This window comes from Bos indicus x Bos taurus, chromosome 19 (assembly GCF_003369695.1).
Source record: "Bos indicus x Bos taurus breed Angus x Brahman F1 hybrid chromosome 19, Bos_hybrid_MaternalHap_v2.0, whole genome shotgun sequence".
In the NCBI taxonomy this organism is placed as follows: domain Eukaryota; kingdom Metazoa; phylum Chordata; class Mammalia; order Artiodactyla; family Bovidae; genus Bos; species Bos indicus x Bos taurus.
The window spans coordinates 50,148,641-50,175,740 of NC_040094.1; the positions used below are offsets into that span (position 1 = coordinate 50,148,641).

At 41.4% G+C, this 27,100-nt stretch overlaps 1 protein-coding gene across 2 annotated transcripts in view; it reads right to left on the reverse strand.

Annotated features, from left to right (window-relative positions):
- The window catches only part of BPTF (bromodomain PHD finger transcription factor), a 134,666-nt gene that overhangs the window by 80,382 nt on the left and 27,184 nt on the right, over positions 1-27,100 (reverse strand). For both annotated transcript variants that reach the window (XM_027517714.1, XM_027517715.1), the window contains exon 2: positions 12,572-13,394. In XM_027517714.1, coding sequence (XP_027373515.1) covers positions 12,572-13,394 — 823 coding nt within the window. The remainder of the gene's footprint in view (positions 1-12,571; positions 13,395-27,100) is intronic.

A 27,100-nucleotide genomic window follows, 5' to 3' on the forward strand; every position in this document is an offset into this window, starting at 1 on the left:
CTTTCTCTTTCTGACTTATTTACTCTGTATAATAGGCTCTAGGTTCATCCACCTCATTAGGACTGACTCAAATGTGCTCCTTTTTTATAGCTGAGCAATATTCCATTGTATATACGTACCACAATTTCTGTATAAGTTCATTGAGGGTGGGACGAATTGAAAGAATAGCACAGAAACACATAATTACCAGATGCAAGACAGACAGCAAGTGGGAATCTGCTGTGTCACACAGGGAGCTCAACTCAGTGCTGTGACAGCCTACAGGGCTGGGATGGAGAGGGAGATGGGAGCGGGGTTCAGGAGGGAGGGGACATATGTACACTCGTGGCTGATTCATGGTGATGTACGTGGAAACCGACACAATATTGTAAAGCAATCATGCTTCAATTAAAAAATTTTTTTTAATCAGGAGTATGTATGAAGTAGCTGACAAGAACAAGTCTAACTTTTCTACTTGCTCAAAGGCAAACTGATGGAGCTGAAAGAAGAGGACTTTAAGAAAGATCTGGCTTTAAATGAGCTCAGTCGCTTATGATATGTGAACGTGGACAAGACACAACCTCTCTGAGTGTCTGAGCCGTTTTATTCACCTCACTGGCACATGGGGATAACAGGACCTGTCTTGAGGGTCACTGTGAGATATTATAAAGCAAATAAAGGTATTCTGATAAGGCATCTTATTAGAGTTAAGTGTTATAGTGCCTGGAACATCATTGACAAGTGCAGTGTTAGTGGCTCAGTCGTGTCCGACTCTTTGCAACCCCATGGACTGTACATCGCCAGGCTCCTCCATCCATGGAATTTTCCAGGCAAGAATACTTGAGTGGATTGCCATTTCCTACTTCAGGGGATCTTCCCGACCCAGGAATCAAATCCAAGTCTCTTGTGTCTTCTGCACTGCAGACGGATTCTTTATTGTCTGAGCCATAATGACCAATAAATAGAAAATATTATTGTTACTAGTAGTAACAATAATAAGGTAAGGTAGTAAATAAATTAAAATGTAGAACTCCAGGAATGAGACATTCAATAGTTTTGAAGAAAGGATATATTAAATCATGGATAAATAAAAGGATATCAAACAACAAAAATTTTTAAGAAAAAAGGTTTAATAAAGGGTCCCCGTTATCTAGCTTTGCTTTTTCAAATAGGCATCTACCGACATAGGATCTATATCTCTGATAGAGGCTTTTCACAAAAATTTCTGAAAATCATTTTTTTAAGCTGCTCTGGATTTTACTTTACAATAGGTATTTTTACTGACGTCTTATGACTGAATGAAAACAATGGTCTACTGCAATTTAAAATGCTAAAGATGTCAGAATCTTCTAATGAAAAGATTAACAGGGAATGCCCTGGTGGTCCAGTCACTAGGACCCTGTGCTTCCACTGCTGAGGACCCAGGTTGAATCCCTGGTTGGGGAACTAGGTGCACACAAGCCATGGGACATAGCCAAAAATAAATAAATAAAAAGCTTTCCAAAGGCAATACCATAACAAAAACATTCTCAGGTGGCTCAGTGGTAAGAATTCACCTGCCAAAGCAGGAGACACAGGTTCAATCCCTGGGTCAGGAAGAGCCTGTGGAGTAGGAAATGGTTACCTGCTCCAGTATTTTTGCCTGGGAAATCCCATGGACAGAGGAGCCTAGTGGCTTACAGTCCATGGGGTTGCAGAGAGTCAGACACGAATGAGTGACTTAGCACGCACACACATCAAATCAGAAAGGACACAGCAAGCTTGGACCAAGCACAAGAGTTACGGGACAACCTAATCATTTTCTAAGAAACCAATCTGAAGGAGTTTTCCTCTGCTATAAATTTTATTCCTCTGCTATCAAATTTTTTTCTTACCTGTTTGCTTTTTTCTCGATACAGAAATATCTACAAATTTCAATGGAACAAGAAAAATAGTCTACATAAAAACATTTTGGGGGTAGAAATACAATTTACGAGCATAAGAATGAGATGAGAACAAACTTAAGCAACTCACAAGCTATTCAAAGGGTCCCTATCGGATGACTAAATCAGCCCATGCCGGCATTTGCAGAGTTTCCATCTTAACAGAGAACACTTAATTTTCATCTTAAGAGAGAATTCACAACTTTGTAACAGTGGCAGTCCATTCTAGATTGAAACTGCGCTATTAGGAAGCTTTTTCCCTTTTAAGAGAAGACACACATACCTAGTATTTCCATCAACCCATTCTGCTAGAATTCTCTGAAATGAATCTAACACCTCCTCCACACAGTCCTTCAACTCTTTCACATCTATAATTTTACCACTTTTTTCTTTTCTTTGTATCTTAAATGATAAAATACTTTAATCATTTCTCACACAGCACGTTTTCCAGTTTTCACTACACTGATATTCTTCCCCTAAATGTACACTTTGTCAATGTCCTGCTAAAAATAGCCCTATTTTTTATTCTGCTCATCAAAGATAATACTCAACACTTTTTTTTTTTCTTCTTGAGGCTGTAGGGAGGATAAATTCATCAAAAGCATAAAGTAGTAAAACTGAGTGAACAATAATGGCAAATGCTTTCAAAGAAAAGTTGTTTTAATACTGATGTACTTGGGCACATTTACACAATTTAAATAACCAAGATTATTTCTTCTAATTGTAAAGGTGACAACAGCTTTCCTGTAGGAATATACATCAATTTGTAGGTGTATCTGTTTATGGGGTTATAACCTGTTTTCTACAGAAGCTCTGTCTCTGCAATGCTCCTTCTGCACCCCTAAACTGGCCCAGCTTCCGTGAAGTCACTGATCAGCTCAAGGAGCTCACAGGCTGGTGGGGAAGGACAGGCTGTAACGAAAATATTTGCCAAAAATGCAATTAAGCGCAAGTTTCCAGATTCTATGCCTATGTTTTAAAGTCTGTTTGGCTTCTACTTAGGCAAGATAAGAGGTTAATGACTAACAGTTAAATTTTGAGTTTCATTTCTAAACAAACCCACAGAAACTAAGAGTAAGGAACGCTAGTGTGGTGGGTTGACTAGTACCCCACAGAGATGCGTGTCCACCTGAGACCACAGAACGTGACCTTATTTGGAAATACAGTCTTTGCACCTGTAATTATCTAGGGATCTTGAGATGAAATCATCCTGGATTTGGGTGAGCCCTAAATCAAATGACTGCTATCCTTGAAAGAGGAGAAGATTCGAAGAGACACATGGAGAAGGTGATGTGAAGACAGAGGCAGAAATCTGAGTGATGTGCCAGTCTGTAAGCTGGGAAATGCCAAGGGCAGCCAGCAACCACCCAGAAGCTAGGAGAAAGGTGAAAGAAACAATCCTGCTGACGTCGATTTCAAACTCTCAGCCCCAGAATCGTGACAGAATAAATTCCTGTTGCTTTAAACAACTCAACTTATGTCAATAGGTTACGGCAGCCCTAGGGAACCAAAACAGATCTGGATACTGGGAAATCAAAGTCCTGCTGGAACAAATACCTAAAAACGTGGAAGCAGCTTAGGAACTGGGTAATGGGAAAAGGCTGGAAGAATCTTGGGCCACTTGACAGAAAAGGCCTATCTTAAAAACACAGAGGTTGGCAGAAACTGGAATTGTGCTACCATAAGCCAAGGAACACCTCAGGTACCAGAAGATGGAAAAGGCAAACAAAGGATTCCTTCCTAGCGCCTCTGGAGGGAGCACAGCCCCACAGACACCTTGATTTTAGACTTCTAGCCTCCACAACGATTAGAATGTGAATTTCTCACTATACTTTGTTACAGCCATCCGAGCAAACTAATGCAGCTCAAGATTCAGAGACCAAAGGCAGCCCAAGCAGGTTAAGAGCACACATTCTGGGTTAGAATGCCTGGGACTGAATTCTGATTCTGCCACTTGCTAGAAGTATCATACCGGATAAATTATTTAACCTTGCGATGCCTCAACTTCTCCATCTGTAAAATGGGAGTGATAGTATTTATATATCAAAATGCTGCTGTGAGGATTAAATAAATTAAAAATGTAAAGTGCTTCAAACACTGACAGCATACAGTAGGTGCAGTATGCAGGGTTGCTACTATTTTGATCATCTTATGAAGTATATGATATCTACCTTAAAACAAATAATTAAAGTGGAGTGTGGGTTTTGTTTTTTTTTTAAAGTTGTCTCAGGGTGCAAGTGGGAGAGAATTTCAGGGGGAAAGCTCTAGGAAATGGCATATATAGGCTGACTTGAAAGATAAGTTAGTAGAAAGGCTTTGAGTTTTTTTGTTTGCCTGGGTGCTTTTTATTTATTTTGTTTTGGGTGGTGGGAAGAAAGAGAATAGGGCTTCCCCGGTGGCTCACTGGTAAAGAATCTGCAATGTAGGAGGCGCAGGTTCAATCCCTGGGTCAGAAGATTCCCTACAGAAGGAAATGGGAACCCACTCCAGTATTCTTGTCTGGAGAATTCCATGAACAGAGGAGCCTGGCAGGAAGCAGCCCATGGGGTCACAAGAGAGTCAGACAGGACTTAGTGACTGAACAACAACAAAGTTAGAGAATATACAAAACTAGAGATCTACAAACTTTCTGTTAAGGGCAAATGAAAGCATATAATTGAAAAGTTTTTCAACTTGAGGGTAAAGGAGACCTGACCAGAGGGGCTGTTTTAAAAACAGTCCAACTATGGAACACAAAACACAACTGGGGAATGGGGAGTCACACACAGACTGGTTTGGAGACAACTCAACTAATGTAATTGAGATGATGCTGACAGTGAGAATGCAGAGAAAGAGATCCAATACTGAAGAGATAATTACAAGGTATAAAAAAACAACACAGGACAGGAAACCATTTCCAGGTTTCTAGCTTGAGCAGCAGGCAGGATGGTGATCCCATCACTAAGACAGTAACACTGAGCGAAAGGCAGCTAATGCGGGCAAGTGATGCATCAGCTTCAGACATGGTGCATCTGAGGCGCCTGCTATGTGGGCTTGTCCAAGAGGCTGCTGGATACGCAGAACTGGACATGGGCAGAAGGGTTACACGTGTTAGGTCTGATGGCAACTGAGTCAGCCAGTAAATCGGCAGCTTATGGCTGGAATGGGGAGGTACAGGTAGAAAGCTGTACAGGTTAAAAAGGATATATTAGTTCTGGAAAGTGAAAAAATGCTGAGCTTTAAAATGCTATGTTCAAGGTAATTTTATCCAGAAAGGAGAGGAAAAGGTGCTAATCTAATCTGGTACTTCCTACTTTATTACAAGCCCCAATTTCAGAGCAAAGGATTGGTAGAATGAAAACAATATTTAAGAAAGATTGGCCCTCTTAAATATCAGACTGGAACTGATCTCTAAATTGTTTGCTCAATATCTTGGTTCTTCAGGTAGACTATAAACTCATGTGTAAGAACTTTTATTCACTAACCTATCCAAATAACATTTTAAATGACTATTAAATAAAAGCAATAATAGGAAAACTTAATGTCTATAAAATACTAGCATCACAGTGAAAAAGTGTTCACTGGGACTTCCGTGGGGGTCCAGAGGTTAAGGCTGCGCTTCCACCGCAGGGGGCGAGGGTTCACTCCCGGGTGGGGAAACTGAGATCCCGCAAGCCTCAGCCAAAAAAAAAACAAGTGATTACTGCCCCAGACTTTGTTTCAGACATAACCCCTTGGACAACAGGTCCACTGATTCATCATTTTAAGCTTCTGGACTTTCCCGGAAAGCATACACCAAATCTCTACATAACCTGAGCAATTTACATTGTTTCAAAACTTTTCATCAGGAGTCCACATATAATCTACCACAAGGGGGCGCTTAAATGGAAACTGTTTTGATCTAACTTTGAAAAAGATGTAAAATCTTTCACATTTATTCAAATTATTGACAAAGAATGACTCTCATTAACAATGATACTGAAATCTTTGTATCGGACTTTACAAAGAAAATAGTCAAAATGTCACAACACATGAAAAAAGATACTATCCTAATTCATCTGAAATCTTCCATTAAATTTTGTGTACTTTATTATCATTAAGAAAGGAAATTTGAGGGACTATGATTAAAGCTTTTAAAACAAATAAATGTAAGTGAATAGTTTCAATGCCAAATATGTAATTATTAAATAATAATAATAAATTATTATTATCACATATTACACTGGGACTTCCCTGGTGGTCAGGTAGTTAAGAATCTGCCTTCCAATGCAGGAGACGAGGGTTTGATCGCTCTTCAGGGAACTAGATCCCACATGCTGCAGGGCAACTAAGTCCACGCACCAAAGCTAGAGGGAAACCCTCATGCCGCACAATAAAGAGCCTGTGTGCCGCAACTAAGACCCAATGCAGCCAAACATACATACAGAAGAATTTTAGTGTCCAATTTAGAAAAGCAGATTATTTCATCTCATTGATGTATCACAAATCCACCCACAGGAACCTTCTTGAGTCCTTCGACTCCTGTAATTTCAAAGGTTTGCACTTTATTTAACCACATTCAATGAGTCTTCTCTTCTCCTTGTCTGAGTGTTGCTGGTGGCTCAGAAGATAAAGCGTCTGCCTGCAATGTAAGAGACCCGGGTTTGATCCCTGGGTTGGGAAGATCCCCTGGAGAAGGAAATGGCAACCCACTCCAGTATTCTTGTCTGGAGAATCCCATAGACAGAGGAGCCTGGTGGGCGACAGTCCACGGGGCTGCAAAGAGTCCGACACGACTGAGCAACTTCACTTCACTTCACTTTACATACAGATGTTGATTTATCAAGAAACAACTTTTTTGTAACACCACTTAACGTCATATTTTCTAAAAATGCCTTTGTTTCAAATTTATAAGATCTCAGAAAAATCCAGTCTCAACAGAGCCAAAACCATTACAGTATTTTTCTTTAAGCACCGCTTTTAACAACTAAAACAACACAAGTTGCAGACTTCTCAAGATGAGGCTTAGAAACTAGGCTACAGTATAGAGTTAGTTACTGAAAATATTCTTGGGACTTCCCTGGCGGTCCAGTGCTTAGGACTCTCACTGCCATAGCCCGGATTCAATCCCTGGTCAGGGAATTAAGATCCTGCAAACCACATGGTATGGCCAAAAAAAAAAGAAACAAGAAAGAAGAAGAGTCTTAAAAATAGGTCCTGGGGGAAAAAAAAAAGTTTTTTTTTAAGGTCATACTTCCTAATAGCCACAGAGTTTCGGGCAAGTCCAAGAGCAACTTATTTAACTTCTCTTGAGTTTTAGTTTTTCATCTACGAAATGCAGACAAGAACAGTACCTACATTATTGGATTGTTGTGAGGATTAATTTTAAAAATATATTTGTAAATGCTTATTAGAAAACTGAACGCACACATTATTCTAAGTGGAAGAACTGAGAAGAAAAACATCATTATATATTTTTTATATGAAATGTTTAGAAAAGGCAAATTTATACAAACAGCAGAGGAGTGATTTTCTAAGGCTGAGGATGGGCGTGAGATTAACTGTAGACAGATACGAGAAAACTTTCATTCAGGATGACTGAAATGTAGAATGACCAACCATGTGGATTTGTCTCAGAAGGAAATGTTTCCTGGGATGTGTGGCTTTCAGTGTTAATTTACTAAAATTATTGAATTGTACAGTTATAACAACAGAATTTTATAATACATAAATTAATAACCATCCCAGGGAATCCCCTGCTGGTCCAATGGTTAGGATTCCGAGCTTCTGCTGTAAGGCGCAAGGGTTCCCCCTGGGTCAGAAAACTAAAATCCCACATGTCACGTGGAGGGATGGAAACAAACAACAAGGGCAGGACGGGGAAGACAACAGAGCAACGGGAGAAGAGGAGCACAGGATAAGCACCCCTTACTTACTTCCTGACTTGTTCACAGCAATCCTGAGGACCCTGAGCCCTATGGGAAGGCACAGGAGACTGGGGGAATGGGGCCCGTTAACTGCTGTGCCGCGTGCTGTCTAGAGGGCACAAGCACCAGGCTCCCTGAGAGGCAGTCACTGACTCTCCATTCAGAGCGAAAGACCGCATTAAACCTCACACCAGAATGTGGTTACAGTTACCTCTCCATGTGTAATGACCTCGCTGACACGAGCTTCCATGCTACCATTTCCATAGCATAATGTGAGAAAGATGGAACAATAAACACCACAACCAGATATGTGGGAGGTACAGGGGCAAAAAAAGAAAATTATGTAAAAATTTAATATAACTGATAGACCCAAAAAACACAAAATAACATTTAAAAACATAATACACTGTGTCTCACATCAGTGTCTGGATTAAGGAACAGACTGAATCCGCAGGTCTCATTCCCTGTCCCTTGAAACCCTCTTGCTGGGTGCTGTGCTGAGCCGCTCAGCCGTGTCTCTTTGTGACCCCATGGACTGTGGCCCACCAGGCACCTTAGTCCACGGGATTCTCCAGGCAAGAACGCTGGAGCGGGTTGCCATGCCGTCCTCCAGGGCATCTTCCCAACCCAGGGACTGAACCCAGGTCTCCTGTGTTGCAGGCAGATTCTTACCATCTGAGCCGCCAGGGAAGGCCCTTGAAACCCTCTTAAAACTGCTAAAGAAATATTTTTAAAGATGTACACTTAGAGTACTTCCCTGGTGGCTCAGTGTAAAGAACTGGCTTGCTAGTGTAGGAGACACAGGTTTGATCCCTGGTCCTGGAGGATCTTACATGCCTCAAAGTAACTAAATGCATGGGCCACAATGATTGAGCCTGTGATCTAGAGCCTGGGAACAGCAGCTACTGAAGCCCGTGCACCCACAACAAAAGAAGCCACCGCAATGAGAAGCCCGCACACGGCAACTAGAGAGCAACCCCTGCTTGCTGCAACTAGAGAAAAGCCCGTGCACCAACGAAGACCCAGCACAGCCAAATAAATAAATAAAATTATAAAGTGTGTCTGCATTTTTAAAAAAAGATCTAAACATAAAAGAATAAAGAAACTAGATAATCATAATTCAAAAAGATACATGCACCCTCGTGTTCACCGCAGCACTGAACTGCCAGGACAAAAGAAGTAATCTAGATGCCCATTCACAGAAGAATGGATAAAGAAGATGAGGCACATACATACAATGGAATATTACTCAGCCATTTAAAAAAAAATGAAGTAAGGACTTCTCTGGTAGTCCGGTGGTTAAGAATCTCTCTTGCAATGCAGAGGACGTGGGTTTGATCCCTGGTCAGAGAACTAAAATCCCACATGCCTCAGAGCTACTGAGCCTATGGGCCACAACAGAAGATCCCACGTGATGTAATGAAGATCCCAACTGCTGCAACTAAGACCTGACACAACCAAATAAATACATATTTTTCTAAAAAGAACGAAACATGCCATTTTGCAGCAACATGGGTGGAACCAGAGACTCTTAAGCTAAGTGAAGTAAGTCAGAGAACAACAAACACCATATGATATCGCTTACATATGGAATCTAAATAAAGGGTACAAATGAACTGGTCTATGAAACAGAAACAGCACTACAGATGGAGAAAACAAATGCGTGGTTACCAGTGAGCAACAGTGAGGGGGGTAAACTGGAGACTGGGACTGACACATGTACACTACTATACACACAGCAGCTAACTAATAAGGACCCGCAGTAGAGCAAAGGGAACTCTACTCAATACTCTGTAATGGCATATATGGGAAAAGAACTTTTAAAAAAGCAGGTATCTGTATGCGTGTAACTGATTCACTTTGTGGTACACCTGAAACTAACATGAAATTGTTAATCAACTATACTCCAAAAAAAATTTTAAAAACAAAAGATTAGAGAAAATAAAAATAACAACAACAAAAACTGGAAGCAGGAAAGCAAATGGACAAGTGATAACTGCCTTTAACAGAGCCAAGAAAGTGCAACCTGAAATATAAAGGGTGGAGCTGAGACCCAGCAATCACAATCCTCAGAAGACACTGAAATGCGGAGGGAGTATCGACAACAGAGAAAGGCTTGACAGCTGCTTCAGGAGCAGATCTAGAGACCACTTACCTACCCACTTTAAGCCACTAAAGGCTTAATTACTACAGGAGGTAAAACTGAGGTTCTCCGGACCGGGGGACACCGGGAACAAAGGTACCGTACAGAAAACCAAGGAACCGAGTGGCTGTGCACACGGTATGGAGAAGTCCCTTGGGAGTCCCTTGAGAGTCCCTTGGGCTGCAAGGAGATCCAACCAGTCAATACTAAAGGAAATCAACCCGGAATATTCATTGGAAGGACTGATGCTAAAGCTCCAATACTTTGGCCACCTGATGCAAAGAGCCAACTCACTGGAAAAAGACCCTGATGCTGGGAATGATTAAGGGCAGGAGGAAAAGGGGGCAACAGAGGATGATGATTGGATGGCATCATCAACTTAATGGATATGAGTCTGAGCAAACTCCAGGAGATAGTGAAGGACAGGGACGCCTGGCGTGCTGCAGTCCACGTGGTCGCAAAGAATCAGACACAACTGAGCGGCTGAACAAAAAGCAAAGCACACAGTAAACGTGCCGTGCATGGTAAATGCAGCCCACGTCTCCACCCAGCCAGCCAGACCCTCACGCTCCACTCCACGCAGGACACGCAAAAGGCCTCTCTGGACCACCTGACAAGCTCAAGAGGAGGGCTAAAGATAGTGAGTGACACTGGGGATCACCAAGAGCAAAGATGAAGAAAAATCACCTAAAGGTTAAGCTCAAAATTGACACAGCCTACCCACTTGCTCAGAACTTCCAATCAGCTGTAGAATCCTACAATGTTAATCAATCAAGAGCAAAAACTAAAGATTAACAGACATCTAAGGATGGAAGAAACAAACAGCAGGGAGAAGCAGACTAGAAGAAACAGAGACCACGCACAGAGGGGAAAAATATATGAAGAACGATCAAAAATATCTTCAAAAATAAGAGAATTTTTATTTCCAGAAAATAAAAGACCAGGATTTCATGTTATTTTTAAAAAACGAGGATGATTTTAAGAACAAAAGAGCTCTTAAAAAATAAAAATATGATAGGGAAGGAAAAATAAGTACTAGGGCTTGAAGACCAATCTTCAGAAAAATCTTCCAGAAAAACTGAGCAACACATACACACACTGAGCAACACGCATGCGTGCACACACACACCCACACACTGCAAAGAAGACACAGAGGAAAACTGGAGAGAAAAGATAAAATCAGAAGGCCAAAACAGGAAGTCCAACATTCACTAAAACAACAGTTCAAGAAAAATGAAACAGGGAATAGGAGAGGAGGAAGTCCTCAAGGGAAGCTCTCGGAACTGACTCCACCGTCAGCCTGAAAGTGCCCACCACACACAATGGACAGAACAGACCCACGTGAGGCCACGTCACTCTGCAGCTGCAGGAGACACCAAGGCAAAGGGGAGGGTCATTAAGCTTCCAGGTAACTCCAAACTGGTTAGACACAAAGAATCAATGAATGGGTTCAGATTTCTCAGCAGCAACACTGCAAGACGACAATGGCACAAAACTCTGAAATTTGCTCACTTTTAAAAACTAAGGGTGGGCCTGGCTAAGCTCCTCCTCTCTACCTGGCCCGGTCTGGCCTTAAGCTGATGAAGTTTCCTCTCTCCTCTCCTCTCTTTCATTTCATCCCACGACAAATTTTCTGCTTTGACCTAGTTCTGAGAGCTTGAAGAAGGCTCTGAAAACTTTAGAAGCTGAAACTACAAAGCAGCCCGCTCTCTCTGACCATACCTCTACAGGCTGTCCAAAACCAAGTCCACACTGCAACCCTGTCCCTCACCCCCACTGAGCTCAACCCTCTGCTTCCCCAGACTTTCCCCCACTCTTCCCCCCGCCCTGCCTGGAAGCAATCTCTTGAAAACCCTCGGGAAAGCACAAGCCAAGACTATGACCATGAGTTTGCTGGGTTTATCTTCCGGGAGGTTGCAATCAGTGTGACCGCACCGATCTTTCCTGAGACAGCGGTCTGTTCTTGCTGCTCCATTTGACGTACAGATACAGCAGAACTAAAAAGAGAAGCAAGAAAATCCTAACGCTAAAGTGAGGATGGAGCCTATCCCGGGGGGCGGCGCAGGGAATCTAATGGGCGAAGGGCCCACAGTGGCATGTGGTCTTCCATCTAGTAATTAATGTCTTTAAGTAATTTTAAGTAATTAATTTTTCCATCCTAGGTACTGAATACAATGGTGTGTACTTTGCTTTTTCTCATCTACCCTTCTGTCCTTACAATTGTAAAAACTTGTTTTAATGCACATATTCCTTCAAGTTAGCAGTTATTAAACTATACAACTCACTGGGCTTCCCAGATGGTGCTAGTGGTAAAGAATCAACCTGCCAATACAGGAGACGTAGGACACACAGGTTTGATCCCTGGGTGGAGAAGATCCCCTGGAGAAGGACATGGCAATCCACTCCAGTATTCTTGCCTGGAGAATCCCATGGACAGAGGATCCTGGCAGGCTACATACAGTCCACTGGGTTGCAAAACGTCGGACAATACTGAAGCGACTTAGCACGCACGCATACAACTCTGTATTAAATCACAAAACTTTATATCACATCGGCAGCACAGCTCTGCTACACCAATCATGAAGGAAGCTGGCTTAATTTTAAATACACACACAAAAAAGTCTAAGACCAGATTTACTCACATTATGAGTCTCCGGTTTAAGAACCAGTATTTCCTCCGACTTCTGTCATATCCGATAGGTTCGTGTCGAATATAGGGTTTGTTTTTTTGGATTTCAGCAACGCAGTCAGTCACACCAGGCACCTTATGTGCTACACAGACTTCACACTGCCACTCATCCTCCGGCACCTCCTCGAGCGGCGGCTTCACGCATTCCAAATGGTACACCGCCGAGCAGGTCTCGCAGCAAAGCAAATCCCCGAGTTTGTGACAGACCCGACAGTGGTCGTCATACTGGATCACCCCTTCAGACATCAGCTCCTCACGGGCGATGTTTGTGGTGAGAAACTGATCCACTAGGAACTGCAGAACCTTGATTTTGTTCTCCACTGGTCCGTAAGGGTAGTCCTCCGCTTCCTGGTAAGGAAGAACGTGATGGTACTCCTTGTCACTCTCACAGTACACCCGCAGCACCTCTGGCCACGTCATGCCATCAATGAAATACAGCGTGGAATTCACGCTGTCTTTCAGATCGGCGGGTCCAAAGGTAGTATTGGAAGTGTCTTCCTCACGCAAGACTGCTTTCAAAAGCACAACGTGCATCTCTGCCATAAGTGTGCACTGCTCTTGACTCACCAGAGCCGCACAGAAGTCCTCGAAGCGAAAAGGAGATAACCTTAGAACCGTGCCAAAGTTCCGCAGTACCTCATAAATGGCAATAACATTCATTATATGCTCGTTAGGCACCATTAAATCCTCAGAGGACTTGGGAAATTCAAGGGGCGGGATGTCTTTTTCTTCCAATATTGGAGAGCGAGGCCGATGTACTCTTGGTTTTCGCCTACCTGTAAAGAAAGAAATGGTATAGTTACAAATCAACACCTCAACCTCCACAAACTACGGGTTTTCCCGTTTTTCCTGTTTGGATGTATATCTCCGAAAAGAGACATGTCATACTTCTATTTTTCTAATAACTGTCAAGTTCAAAGAACACCAAGATGCAATGATTTAGCTCTGATCTTTAAGTCTGTAGAAAATCTAAATGCAAAGTTTTCCCATTATATCCCAAACTAGAAGTACAAAAACATATTGCAATTATATTCAGTTCTCAATTACCTAGAGGGGATAACTGGTTTACAGGTAACCACAATAAAAAAAAAAGTTAACAGTGTATTTGTGAAAGACCTGACAAGAATATAAGTGAAAAAAAGATATCTCCAAGAGAACAGGCGCAGCACGGTGCCCCGCTGCACTAAGAAACGGCTCTCAGCAACCAGACAGGAAGGCCACTGGTGCCGCAGCCCTTTCCTTGGCCAGAAGTTCTTCCTGAGTGCCACGGTGACGCTCAAGGTTAGGGCTGAGACAGAAAGCAAGAAGGAAGAGAGAAGGCAAGCAACGTTGCAATACTGGGAGAAAATGAGGTCGGGGGTTCTCTTAAGAAACAGACAACAGGCTCTAATTTGTCAGCATAAATTCATCAATAGCAGGTGCCTGTTTGCCAACTGATGAGCTGCGATGTCCAGCCCAGGAATACCCATGGATGTAAATAAATATACCAATATATATCATTTGAGAGCTTAGTTTATAACAAGCATGCATATTTAGTCAATCCTCTGAAAAAGTCTATGAAGTATTTTAATAAGAAAATTTGTGGGAAGAAACATGCTTCTCTTAAAATGCTATGCCTGCATTAGTATTATTACACTCTCCAATGATGTTTACAGAACAAGAAATGTATTTTTAAATATAAGGATTAATTTTATCAAGATCAGTTAACACTGAATTCACTTTTCACAATTAAGCTTTATGGTAACCATGGCTTTGGGTTGCTGGTCACCTCTTGATTGCCTCTTCTGTTCCCCATTCCTAAGCTCTCCTCAGGTCCAGCTAACTCTCATTAGGTACAAACTAAAAGGGTACAGGACACCAGGAGAAGAAAGTATACTAAAGGATATAAGAGGCCAAGAGCTTTTACACAAAGCACTACTCCCCATATTCATTCACTGGAAAGATTTTCCAAATAAGACTATATCCATTACTTTCTGTAGAAAAAGGGTCAAGGGATCACCCTAGGCCAGACTTCACAGGTGAGCCTACATAGTAAGGGGTTTCCCTGGTGGCTCAGTGGTAAAGAATCCACCTGCCAAGTAGAAGATGCAGGTTCGATCCCTGGGTCGGGAAGATCCCCTAGAGGAGGAAATGGCAACCCGCTCCAGTATTCTTGCCTGGGAAATCCCATGGACGGAGGAGCCTGACAGGCTACAGTTCATGGGGTTGCAAAGAGTTAGACACAACTTTTAGTGACTGAGCACCCACCCTACGTAGTAAGTAAAGAAACCTCCTTCATCTCAGCAAATTTTCATCTACTACAAAGATGCAATTTTCACAGATTCAACTAAATCACGGAATCATCATATTAGTGATAAGCATCATGATGGTAATCCAGTCCATTTCACTGTCTTCTGGAAATTATTTGGGTCTCAGCTGCATAAGTATAAATAAGAGAAAGCTGAAAGGGATTACAGCGAAGACTGAGCCTAGAGGAATCCCTCAAATCCAAGAGAAGAAATACAAGTCAAACCTGCTTATAGAGAGAGTGCCTGTGTTCCTCTCGGCTGTTTATGCAAAATGCTGTCAAACAGAGTCCAAGCAAAGGATTGCAGAAGCAAAGGTTGCAAAAGTAGTTCGAGGACCAGAACACAGGGATCCTTAAATGTTAGGTGTAGGCATTTGCACAGCACTTTATTCAGGCAGTAATGAAGGTTGTTACAGGCTTTCTGAGCAGGGCAGGGACATGAGAAGAGTGTTCTAGAAAGTCTTCTCTGGTTTCAGTGTGTACAATGAAAAGGACAAGGGGAACAGATCAGAGACAGGGCATCTGCAACTACCAAGAAAATAAAGACCTGGATTCAGAGTCTGGCTGTGAGAACAAAGAAAAAGATGGATAAAAGTGACCTTATGAAGCAAGAAATCAAGTGGTGTGGAATATAACATGGCCACCGTAACATTTGACTCTGGTACCATTTCCTGCAAAAGACTAATTCCCCCAAACTCTTCTGAATTCTTGTCGCCTCTCTGAGCCATTTGTTACCTTATAATTTACCTGTTCATGGTATCTATTCCACCTCTGCAGCTGAACACCCACCTCTTAGACCTAAGAAAGATTTGGCATGCTTCTTTTACTGGCAGCATTTGCCAGCATCACTCTCTTTAGAGACTTACCTCCCCCCTACACCACCTGATTCTGATGGGGTCCCCACACACAGTATTCCTTCTCCCGGTCGTTGGCACTGCGGGCCAGCTAGAGTCCTGCCTGAGGTTTTATATTCAGATGCTGAGTGAGAAGTGCTCTGAAGCTCGTTCTTTCCAAGATGGTGGCCAGAGGTGGTCTGGGGCCAACCCACCTTTACCTCCCTTGTGGAAGAAGGGAACAAAGACAAGAAAACAGAAGAAGCAGGAGTGGGAGAAAAGTACCGGCAGAAGCTGTCACTCAAACTTCCCAGTCACACAAACCAAGTGTGACTTGAAGCAAGTCGCTTGCTTAAAGTGAACATGTTGGTTTTCTGTCACTTGCAAAAAAAAAGGCAACTGATTAAAACAGTATTTAACACAGTATATCAATCTTTTATAATGAGAAACTCAGAAAATTGCTATTTAAAGACTATCAATGAGAGCAGTTAATGTTTTTTCCTAAAAAAGACTGTTGATAGTACTCTTCTGTAGTAAATTAGACAGTAACAGAAACACTGTCCAACATCTAATTTTGAAGGATCAGCTTTCACAGATTCTACAAGATTTTGGATAACCACTGTATTCTGATTTAACAGTTCATTTAGCTTTATCTTAAGCTAAAGTATGTCTGCTTTCTATTAGGTTTAGAGGTAAGAGGAGAAAGGCAAAAAAAGGCTCACAAATTCTACACTCCAGTATCTAGCTGGAAACCACAAAATAGGGTCTATTCAAACTACGACTATATACATACTTAACAATGTGAGCACTTTTCAAAGTTAACATTAAATACTGGTCAGTTCATTCTGAAGTATTATTGGGAGAGTTTAAATAAGTTCAATTGTTAAGAAGGCAATTTGGCAAAAATCTATCTGAAGGCATAGCCCTTTGACCCAGCAATTCCACCTCCTAGAAGTTATTCTACAGATAAACAGACACATGCACTTAAATAATTACAAAATACTTAACGCAACAGTTTGTGTGTATTTTGTGGGTTTTTTCGTTTAACCTAAATATACATCAATACTTAAATCATAAATTACAATGCATGTAGATAATAGCATCCAATATAGCAGTTGAAAAGAATAAGGTAATATTCATATGGGTTGAAATAAAAAATCTTGAAGATATGTTATTAAGTAGAAGAAAAAGCCAGCTACAAAATGATGAGAGAATGTCATTTGAGAAAAGAAATTAGAAACAAACAAAAAAAGGGAGGGAAGAGCAATATAGTATATCCATCTAAGAGGTCATATAAGGCTCTTTTTCATAGTTGCTCCTGGGGAGGAGAAATGGAGGAAAGGAAGGAAGAAAGGCCAGTTTTTTTTATCCTTTTAGAGTCTTCAACATCATATGCATACATTTTTACTATAATATTTTAAGAAAAATACTGGGCAGGTTATCGATGCAAATACATAAAAATATTAATATTCAAATCAATAAAATGATGCTAATAATAATGGCTATTGATGGTCTTGTATGAATACAAATATAAGGTCATTATGCCAAATTCAAAGATTCAGGTTTAAGCATAGAACATAGTGTATAAAGAGAAAACTCGTAAAATTAAACCACTTACGCCCCTCAACTGTCAATCACTAGTATTAGCAAGTCAAGTCATTTCCACTCTTCAGGGAAATGTATTTATAATATACCACTGAAGATTATCCTCATTACCATTGCAACACTGATATAATATCTAGCAGATAAATTATATTAATTTTCCTGTATTAAAGAAAAAAGTGATTAACGTCAACCTCACTAGCTATCCGGAAAAGGCAGAGTAAAACCACAATGAGATACTGTTTCATACTCATCAACAGACAAAAATCTTAAAGTCCATCCAAACAAACTTTTGAGAAGAACAGATAACAACAGAAACATTGATATATCATCTTCGGGACCCTAAAGTGGCACCACCACTTTGGGGAGCAAGTCAGTACGAGTCAGGTTAAGGCTATACACATAACCTTGAGAGGGCAGTCTGCAAACTTTTTGTCCATGACCCAAAGTAAGAATACATTTTATATCTCAATCTAGTATATAGCCCCAAAGTAAAGTCTTTTAAGCACTACTCCTAGCTTTCCTCATAGCTCAGATGGTAAAAGATCCACCTGCAATGCAGGAGACCCTGGTTTGATTCCTGGCTCAGGAAGATCCACTGGAGAAGGGATAGGCTACCCACTCCAGTATTCTTGGGCTTCCCTTGTGGCTCAACTGGTAAAGAAACCACTTGAAATGTGGGAGACCTGGGTTCAATCCCTGGGTTGGGAAGATCCCCTGGAGAAGGGAACAGCTACCCACTCCAACATTCTGGCCTGGAGAATTCCATGGACTATACAGTCCATGGGGTCACAAAGAGTCGGACACGACTGAGTGACTTTCACTTTCTTTCACTTTCACTTAGACTAATATCTTCTCTTCCATCCCATTTTAATACCTTCTATTCCATTCTTTTTCTGCTTTTAAAACATGCTGCATGCAGCCCACAATCTGAAAAACACTTCTCGGGAATTTCCTGACATCCAGTGGTTAGGACTCTGCACTTCCACAGAGGGGGGCACTGGTTCCATCCCTAGTTGGATCCTGCCTGCCTCACAGGGGCTTCCCTGGTGGCTCAGTGGTAAAGAATCCACCTGCCAAGACAGGAGACGCAGGAGATGTGGATTCGATCCCTAGGTCAGGAAGATCTCCTGGAGGAGGAAATGGCAACCAACTCCAGTATTCTTGCCTGGGAAATCCCACGGATAGAGGACCTGGCAGCCTACAGTCCACGGCCACAAAGACTTGGACACAACTGAGCACAGCACAGCATGCTGTCCAGAGTGGCCAAAATATAAAGTTTGAGACGCTGCCTTGAAACTATCCATCCTAAAACTAGAAGTACAGCAAAATCACATGGTACACTGTTAAAGAAAGCACAGGAGAACTATACAAAAAAGATCTTAAAGACCCAGACAACCATGATGGTGTGATCACTCACCTAGAGCCAGACATCCTGGAGTGCGAAATCAAGTGGGCCTTAGGAAGCATGACTTCAAATGAAACTAGAAGAGGTGATGGAATTCCAGTTGAGCTATTTCAAATTCTAAAAGATGATGCTGTGAAAGTGCTGCACTCAGTATGCCAGCAAATTCAGAAAACTCCGCAGCCACAGGACTGGAAAAGGTCAATTTTCATTCCAATCCCAAAGAAAGGCAATGTCAAAGAATATTCAAACTATTGCACAATTGCACTCATCTCACACGCTAGCAAAGTAATGCTCAAAATTCTCCAAGCTAGGTTTCAATAGTACTGAGTGAACTGAGCGAGAACTTCCAGATATTCAAGCTGGATTTAGAAAAGGCAGACAAACCAGAGATCAAATTGCCAACATCCACTGGATCACTGAAAAAGCAAGAGAGTTCCAGAAAAACATCTACTTCTGTTTCATTGACTATGCCAAAGCCTTTGACTGTGTGGACCACAACAAACTGCGGAAAATTCTTCAAGAGATGGGAATACCAGACCACCTTACCTGGTTCCTGAGAAATCTGTATGCAAGTCAGGAAGCAACAGTTAGAACCAGACATGGAACAACGGACTGGTTCCAAACTGGGATAAGAGTACGTCAAGGCTGTATATCGTCACCTTGCTTACTTAACTTCTATGCAGAGTACATCATGCAAAATGCTAGGCTGGATGAAGCACAAGCTGGAATCAAGATTGCTGGGAGAAATACCAATAACCTCAGATATGCAGATGACCCCATCCTTGTGGCAGAAAGCGAAGAGGAACTAAAGAGCCTCTTGATGAAAATGAAAGAGGAGAGTGAAAAAGCTGGCTTAAAACTAAACATTCAAAAAACTAAGATCATGGCATCCAGTCCCATCACTTCATGGCAAATAGATGGGGAAACAATGGAAACAGTGACAGAATTTATTTTGGGGGACTCCAAAATCACTGCAGAGGGTGACTGCGGCCACGAAATTAAAAGACACTTGCTCCTTGGAAGAAAAGCTATGACAAACCTAGACAGCATATTTAAAAGCCGAGATGTTACTTTAACAACAAAGTCCTTCTAGTCAAAGCTATGGTTTTTCCAGTGAGGTGAAGGTGAAAGTGAAGTCGCTCAGTCACGTCCGACTCTTTGCGAAGGTGACTTATGGTTTTTCCAGTAGTCATGTACAGATGTGAGTGTTGGACCATATAGAAAGCGGAGTGCCGAAGAACTGATGCTTTTGAACTGCGGTGTTGGAGAAGACTCTTCAGAGTCCCTTGGACTGCAAGGAGATCAAACCAGTCAATCCTAAAGGAAATCAGTCCTGAATATTCATCGTAAGGACTGATGCTAAAGTTCCAATACTTTGGCCCCCTGACAAGAAGAACTGACTCATTGGAAAAGACCCTGATGCTGGGAAAGACTGAAGGCAGGAGAAGGGAATGACAGAAGATGGGAAGGTTGGATGGCATCACCGAATTGACAGACAAGAGTTTGAGCAAACTCTGGGAGTTGGTGATAGACAGGGAAGCCTGGTGTGCTGCCAGCCATGGGGTCGCAAAGAGTTGCACACGACTGAGTGAATGAACTGAACTGAACCGAAACTGTTAAACTGAACCGAAACTGTTAAGAGTAGAGTATCAAAATGCAACTCAAATTTACAGAACCCCGGGTGAAGCTCAGTAATCTGTATTTTTAATCTTTCTCCCCAGATAATTCCCATGTGCAGTAAAGTTTGAAAATTAGGGCTTTACTGAAATTGGATATTCCCCCTACCAAGCAAAAAGTAGAGCTTTTGTGGAAACTCAAGGCAAGAAAGCTAAGAGGCCGCCCCAAGGCACGATTAGAAGAGGACTGGTGTGAAAGGAAACTGAAGCCTAATCAAAGACATTAATAAGACCACAAAGAGAAAATGCTAAGGATGGAAAGTGGTCTGCATGGGGAGTGGGGTGGAGTGGGGAGGGGAACCAAAGACCAGGAATCTGTCAATGTATTTCCAACACAGACTGGCTTAAGGGAGAGAGTTTCTTGACTGAACAACAAGGATTCTGGCCCATGTGACAGATTATTACCTTAAGAAGAATTATGTTTTTATGTACACTATTTAAATAACCTGGCAGTTGCTGAGGCAACACTTTCCACTCCTCTGAATTCCATAATAGACGTTTACTTGATAGGGTTGGGGACACCTCTTCTCTGAGCTCTCTGGAAGAACTGGTCAATAACACTTAAGTGTTAACTATTGCTTGGGGTCCTTTTCTACACGCCTGGGTTTTTTAAATATACACTGTTGGCACAATCTGTATTTGTTAATTTCCCATTGTTTTCATTTAAAAACTTGTCTATACATTTTAAATAGATATTGCCTTCATTTGCTGAAGCTGCGAGAAATCCTAGACCTTTTTCAAGGCCCTGATCATATGTTACCTTTCCGTCTTCTGGGCCTCTGGGCCCGGTGCTTCTCTGACACTTTGTACAGCTCTCTGTTATAGCGTGAGCACGTTTATACTACAGGCAATTACTCACGGGTCCTCAGCTCATGTGTTAACTTCTTGAGAGCACAGGCCATGTTTTACTGTAAAAAAGTGTTCAACAAATGATACCCAAAAGCAAAACTACCTACAAAGGGCAGAGATTCAGGGGTACAGTCAGGCCAAGATTAAAATCCAGATGCCACTGCAGATGTTTCAGTTTGGCTTACACATTTTTACTGTATTAATACTAAGAAGGATATTTACAATATTTTCAGACTTTTCAACCCCGTAACTCTATATATATGTGCTTCTATGGAAAAAAATGTTAATGTTGTCTCCCTATTTCTAACTGCTATCTGAGGGAAGAAAGATGTACACTCAGTATTGGTGTACTGGGTAAGTGAAGTTTGTTTCCAACAGAAGTTAATATTCAGTATCTAATCAAGTCTCATTCTTTAATCTAATGTTACACATAAACCATGAATGGCATAACAAAATAAATCATCTGTAATATGTTTACCGGGCTTCCCAGGTGGCTCAGTGGTAAAGAAGTCACCTGCCAATACAGGAGACTGGAGTTCAGTCCCTGGGTCAGGGAAATTCCCTGGAGAAGGAAATTGCAACTCACTCCAGTATTCTTGCGTGGGAAATCCCATGGACAGAGGAGCCTGGTGGGCTATAGTCCATGAGGTCGCAAAGAGTCAGACACGACTTAGCAACTGAACAACAATCTATTTACTAGTCATCTTCTTAAAATTGGGCTCCCCTGGTGGCTCAGGCAGTAAAGAATCTTGCCTGCAATGCAGGAGACCCAGGTTCGATCTCTGGGTCAGTAAGATCCCCTGGAGAAGGTAATGGCTAATCACTCCAGTATTTGTGCCTGGAGAACTCCATCAACAGAAGAGCTTGGCAGGTTACTGTCCATGGGGTTGCAAAGAGTTAGACGCCACTGAGCAACTGACACACACTTTTTTTAAAATTATGAAACTAATTTGTCCAAAGTAACAAGGATATCTCCCTTTGATCTGGAATAGTGTCTCAATCTAGCTTTAAGATTATTACTCACAAGTTTGTGCTCTTCCGGTGAATCTCCTTTGTCTCCATTCCCTAATCTCCCATTTTAGTAATAACAGGAAAAATAGGAGCAGCTAGCTTTCACAAGGGCTTCCTATACGCCAGAGAGAGGAACTGTGCTAATAAACACATTTAAATGCATTATCTCCACATCAACTCCATGAACTAGATATTATTATTATCATCTCCTTTTAAAGATGCATGTAGAAAGGCTGAATGACTGGTCCAAGGTAACAGTCTGTGCCACTAAGAGTTACAGTAAAGGAGAAGTCCACCGGTCTCTTAAGCTTATGCTCTTTACTGCATTAGACTTTCTCCCCTATTGTTAAAAAACCACTGGAGTCAACCTCTCAGGTAAAAGGCAAGAGAAATAACAAGAGTCCTTTGTGCAGGTGGCAGAAATAGCAGCTAAAGGAGATCAATGACAGAGTTAGAAAGTTGGGACATCTAAAGCAAAAATTTTAACAAAAGGCATCATTTCAAGTGCTTAATAGCCATGTATGGTTAGTGGCTTACCAGACTGGACAGTACATATACAGAACATTTCCATCACCACAGAAAGTTCTTTGGAGAACCCTGGTCTGGAAATGTATCTAGGGACTACTCCACAACCCTACCCCACTGGGTTAACAACACAAGGCTAAAACACATTTCAGTAGTCCCTCCCTTTAAAACAACTGCAAAATACTAACAGCATTCTCTGTGAAATTCCAGCAAAATAAGGAGTCTACCAAAACTGAAATAAAGATGTAAGCCTCAGATAAAGAAACCCATATAAAAATATACACCTACATATAGATTTAAGAATTGATAAGAGTACACGATACGCGCTCTAAAGAAGCACCCCCAAAACTGGAAATAACCTAAATGTTCATCAGGAGGAAATGGATAAATATAATGGAATACTACATAGTATTTAAAAACAAATGAACTAGGTGTATCAACACGAACAATGAATACTTTTTAAAAAGTGAAACAAGCAAGTTAATTAAACACCCAAAGACCATCTACGTAAAAATTTTAAACGTAAAACAATAATGGCATATAAACATACGTAAGTGAAAGTGGAAGTTGCTCAGTTGTCTCCGACTGTTCGCAACGCCATGGACTGTAAACTGCCAAGCTCCCCTGTCCATGGAATTCTCCAGGCAAGAATACTGGAGTTCCTTCTCCAGGGGATCTTCCCAACCCAGGGATCAAACCCAGGTCTCCCGCATTGAAGGCAGACTCTTTACCGTCTGAGCCACCAGGGAAGTCCATAAACATATACAGGACAAGCATAAAACACACCAACTTCAGGAAAATAAATACCTCTGGAGGAGCAAGGAAGGGAAAAGGAGAGAGAATGTTAACCTCTAATATTCTCTTAAAATAGACAGAACTGGAACAAATACGGAGCAAATGTCAGTATTTACGAAATCTGGCTAGGGTGTTAAAGAGTGTACATTATCTTATTTTTCAAACTTTTTTGAATGCCTGAAATATTTTCTAATTATTTTCAGAGGAAAGTTTCTTATATTTGAGAAGTTTACTTCCATAGTATGCTTAGTTGTTCAGTCGTGTCCAGCTCTTTGCGACTCCATGGATAGCAGCCCACCAGGCTCCTCTGTCCATGGGATTCTCCAGACAAGAATATTGGAGTGGGCAGCCATTCTCTTCTCCAGGGGATCTCACCCACCCAGGGATCTAACCCAGGTCTCTGCATTGTAGGCGGATCCTTTACCATCTGAGCCACCAAGGAAGCCCCTGAAAATCAGCACCACTATGAGCTCAGTTGGGTCCGACTCTGCAACCCCATGGACTGTAGCCCACCAGGCTCCTCTGCCCATGGATACTGGAGTGGGACTTACCACTGAACTCAATGGTTCTTCAACCATTTCTGAATATGCTACTTTCTGTATAGTCAAGAAATTTCACTATAGTAGAAAAGGTGAAATTCTGGCTTCAACAAAAGTTGAAGAATTCATTTACTAATCTCTTTTAGCCTTTGAAAAATAAAAATTTTACACAGTATTATACCTCTTTAGTTTCTTCTCCAAATAAAACGTTTCTAGAACAGTTCAGAAACATTATAAGTAACATTACCAAAGAATCTTGCTTCTTAAATATCTGGCACAAAAACTATTATGACATAAAAATCTCTTAAGTTTTCACAATGAATTAAAAAAGAATCTATCAGTCCACAGTAACACTCAAAAGAAAGGAAGGGAGAGCTCTTCAAATGCTAATATATGAAAGAATGAAAAATCAGAAAAAAATCATTATGCAATCACGAGTGTAATAACCGATTCAGGCAAGGCCTGAATGAATGCTAAAACCACTGGGTGAGAGCCTGATGGGCAATGGGATATTCTCACCATAATATCACCTCATAAATTACCTGTTCCTTTCAAAGGGAAAGGAACCTTTAAAAGGCAGACTCAACCTTTACAAAGTGATCAAACTTATTGTCAATAATGGGACAAACTGATGACATGCCTTCTGCTGAGACGCGCAAAGGAAGACACAACATCACTTACACAGAATTCCCACCAAAAACATCTAAACTGAGTCTATAACAAGCAATCAGATAAACCCAAACAGTGAGACGCTCTGAAGACAACTGGCCTAGACAATTAAGAAATGTCATTGCTGGGGATTCCCCGGTGACCCAGTGGTTAGGACTCCATGCTTCCTCTGCTGAGGGGCTGGGTTTGATTTCTGGTCAGGGAACTAAGATCCTACAAGCTGAACGATGTGGCCCAAAAAAACAAAAAGTCATTGTCACAAAAGAACCTTTCCCTCTCCAAAAGTGACAGGACAGCTTTAGATTAAAGGAACAAAAGAGATGTCAGCTAAAAGCAACACATGACCCTTGAATGAATCCTGGATAAACAAAAAGACAAAACAGCAGTAAAGGGCAATTAGGAAAATTTGAAATGGAATATTATATCTGTGTTAAATTAAATGTCTTGAGTATGCTGCAGAATCTAGAAGTGAAATGTCATGATGCCTGCAATTTACTGTCAAACAGTTCAGCAAAAAGAAAAATTTAAAAGACTGAGAAAGTAAATATAGCAAAAATGTTTTTTAAAAAATTGGTGAATTCAAGAGAAAGGTATACTGGGTGTTCACTGTACTATTCTTTCAGCTTTTCTGCATATTTGAAATTATGTAGTGTTTAGAAAATATGTTCTACAGTTTCTTACTTTTAACTGCTTAAATGATTTGTTTTAATTTTTTCAATACATAAGCTAACAGGAAGCATCATGTTATAGCCTAAATATAGACTGAGATTAAATAAGATTATTAAATTAACTGCAAACTCAACACCAACTGATAGGTGAGACAGAAAGTGCTATAACGTATCACCTGTTTTATCCAGCCTGTCTCTGAAAACATCTGACATATTTAGCCACAACACCCTTCTCAACTTCCTTCTGCCAAACGATTCATTGTCCCTGACTGGTGTTCCTCTGCCATACATCTCTCTTAATTCCCCAAAGTTTAGTCCTCAACAGATTCTCCTGCTTTCCCTTAATTATCAGTGGACTCAATTACCACCCAAATATCAATGACTTCTAAATGCATTTCTCTACCCAGACCTCTCTTCATAACCCCAGAGACATTATTTCCAACCAACCCCCTACTAGCTATTTTCAACAGGATGTCCCAGGTAGAAAATGAAAACAAAAAGGGTTCATAAAAGTTTCAGGTCAGTTCAGTCGCTCAGTCGTGTCCGACTCTGTGACCCCATGAATCACAGCACGCCAGGCCTCCCTGTCCATCACCAACTCCCGGAGTTCACCTAGACTCACGTCCATCGAGTCAGTGATGCCATCCAGCCATCTCATCCTCTGGTGTCCCCTTCTCCTCCTGCCCCTAATCCCTCCCACCATCAGAGTCTTTTCCAATGAGTCAACTCTTCGCATGAGGTAGCCAAAGTTCTGGAGTTGCAGCTTTAGCATCATTCCTTCCAAAGAACACCCAGGACTGATCTCCTTTAGACTGGACTAGTTGGATTTCCTTGCAATCCAAGGGACTCTCGAGAGTCTTCTCCAACACCACAGTTCAAAAGCATCAATTCTTTGGCGCTCAACTTTCTTCACAGTCCAACTCTGACATCCATACGTGACTACTGGAAAAACCATAACCTTGACTAGACAGACCTTTGTTGGCAAAGTCTCTGCTTTTGAATATGCTATCTAGGTTGGTCATAATTTTCCAAGGAGTAAGAGTCTTCTAATTTCATGGCTGCAATCACCATCTGCAGTGATTTTGGAGCCCCAAAATATAAAGTCTGACACTGTTTCCACTCTTTCCCCATCTATTTCCCATGAAGTGATGGAACCAGATGCCATGATCTTCGTTTTCTGAATGTTGAGCTTTAAGCCAACTTTTCCACTCTCCTCTTTCACTTTCATCAAGAGGCTTTTTAGTTCCTCTTCACTTTCTGCCATAAGGGTGGTGTCATCTGCATATCTGAGGTTATTAATATTTCTCCCAGCAATCTTGATTCCAGCTTGTGCTTCTTCCAGTCCAGCCTTTCTCATGATGTACTCTGCATAGAAGTTAAATAAACAGGGTGACAATATACAGCCTTGACGTACTCCTTTTCCTATTTGGAACCAGTCTGTTGTTCCATGTCCAGCTCTAACTGTTGCTTCCTGACCTGCATATAGGTTTCTCAAGAGGCAGGTCAGTTGGTCTGGTATTCCCATCTCTTTCAGAATTTTCCAGTTTATTGTGATCCACAGTCAAAGGCTTTGGCATAGTCAATAAAATAGAAATAGATGTTTTTCTGGAACTCTATTGC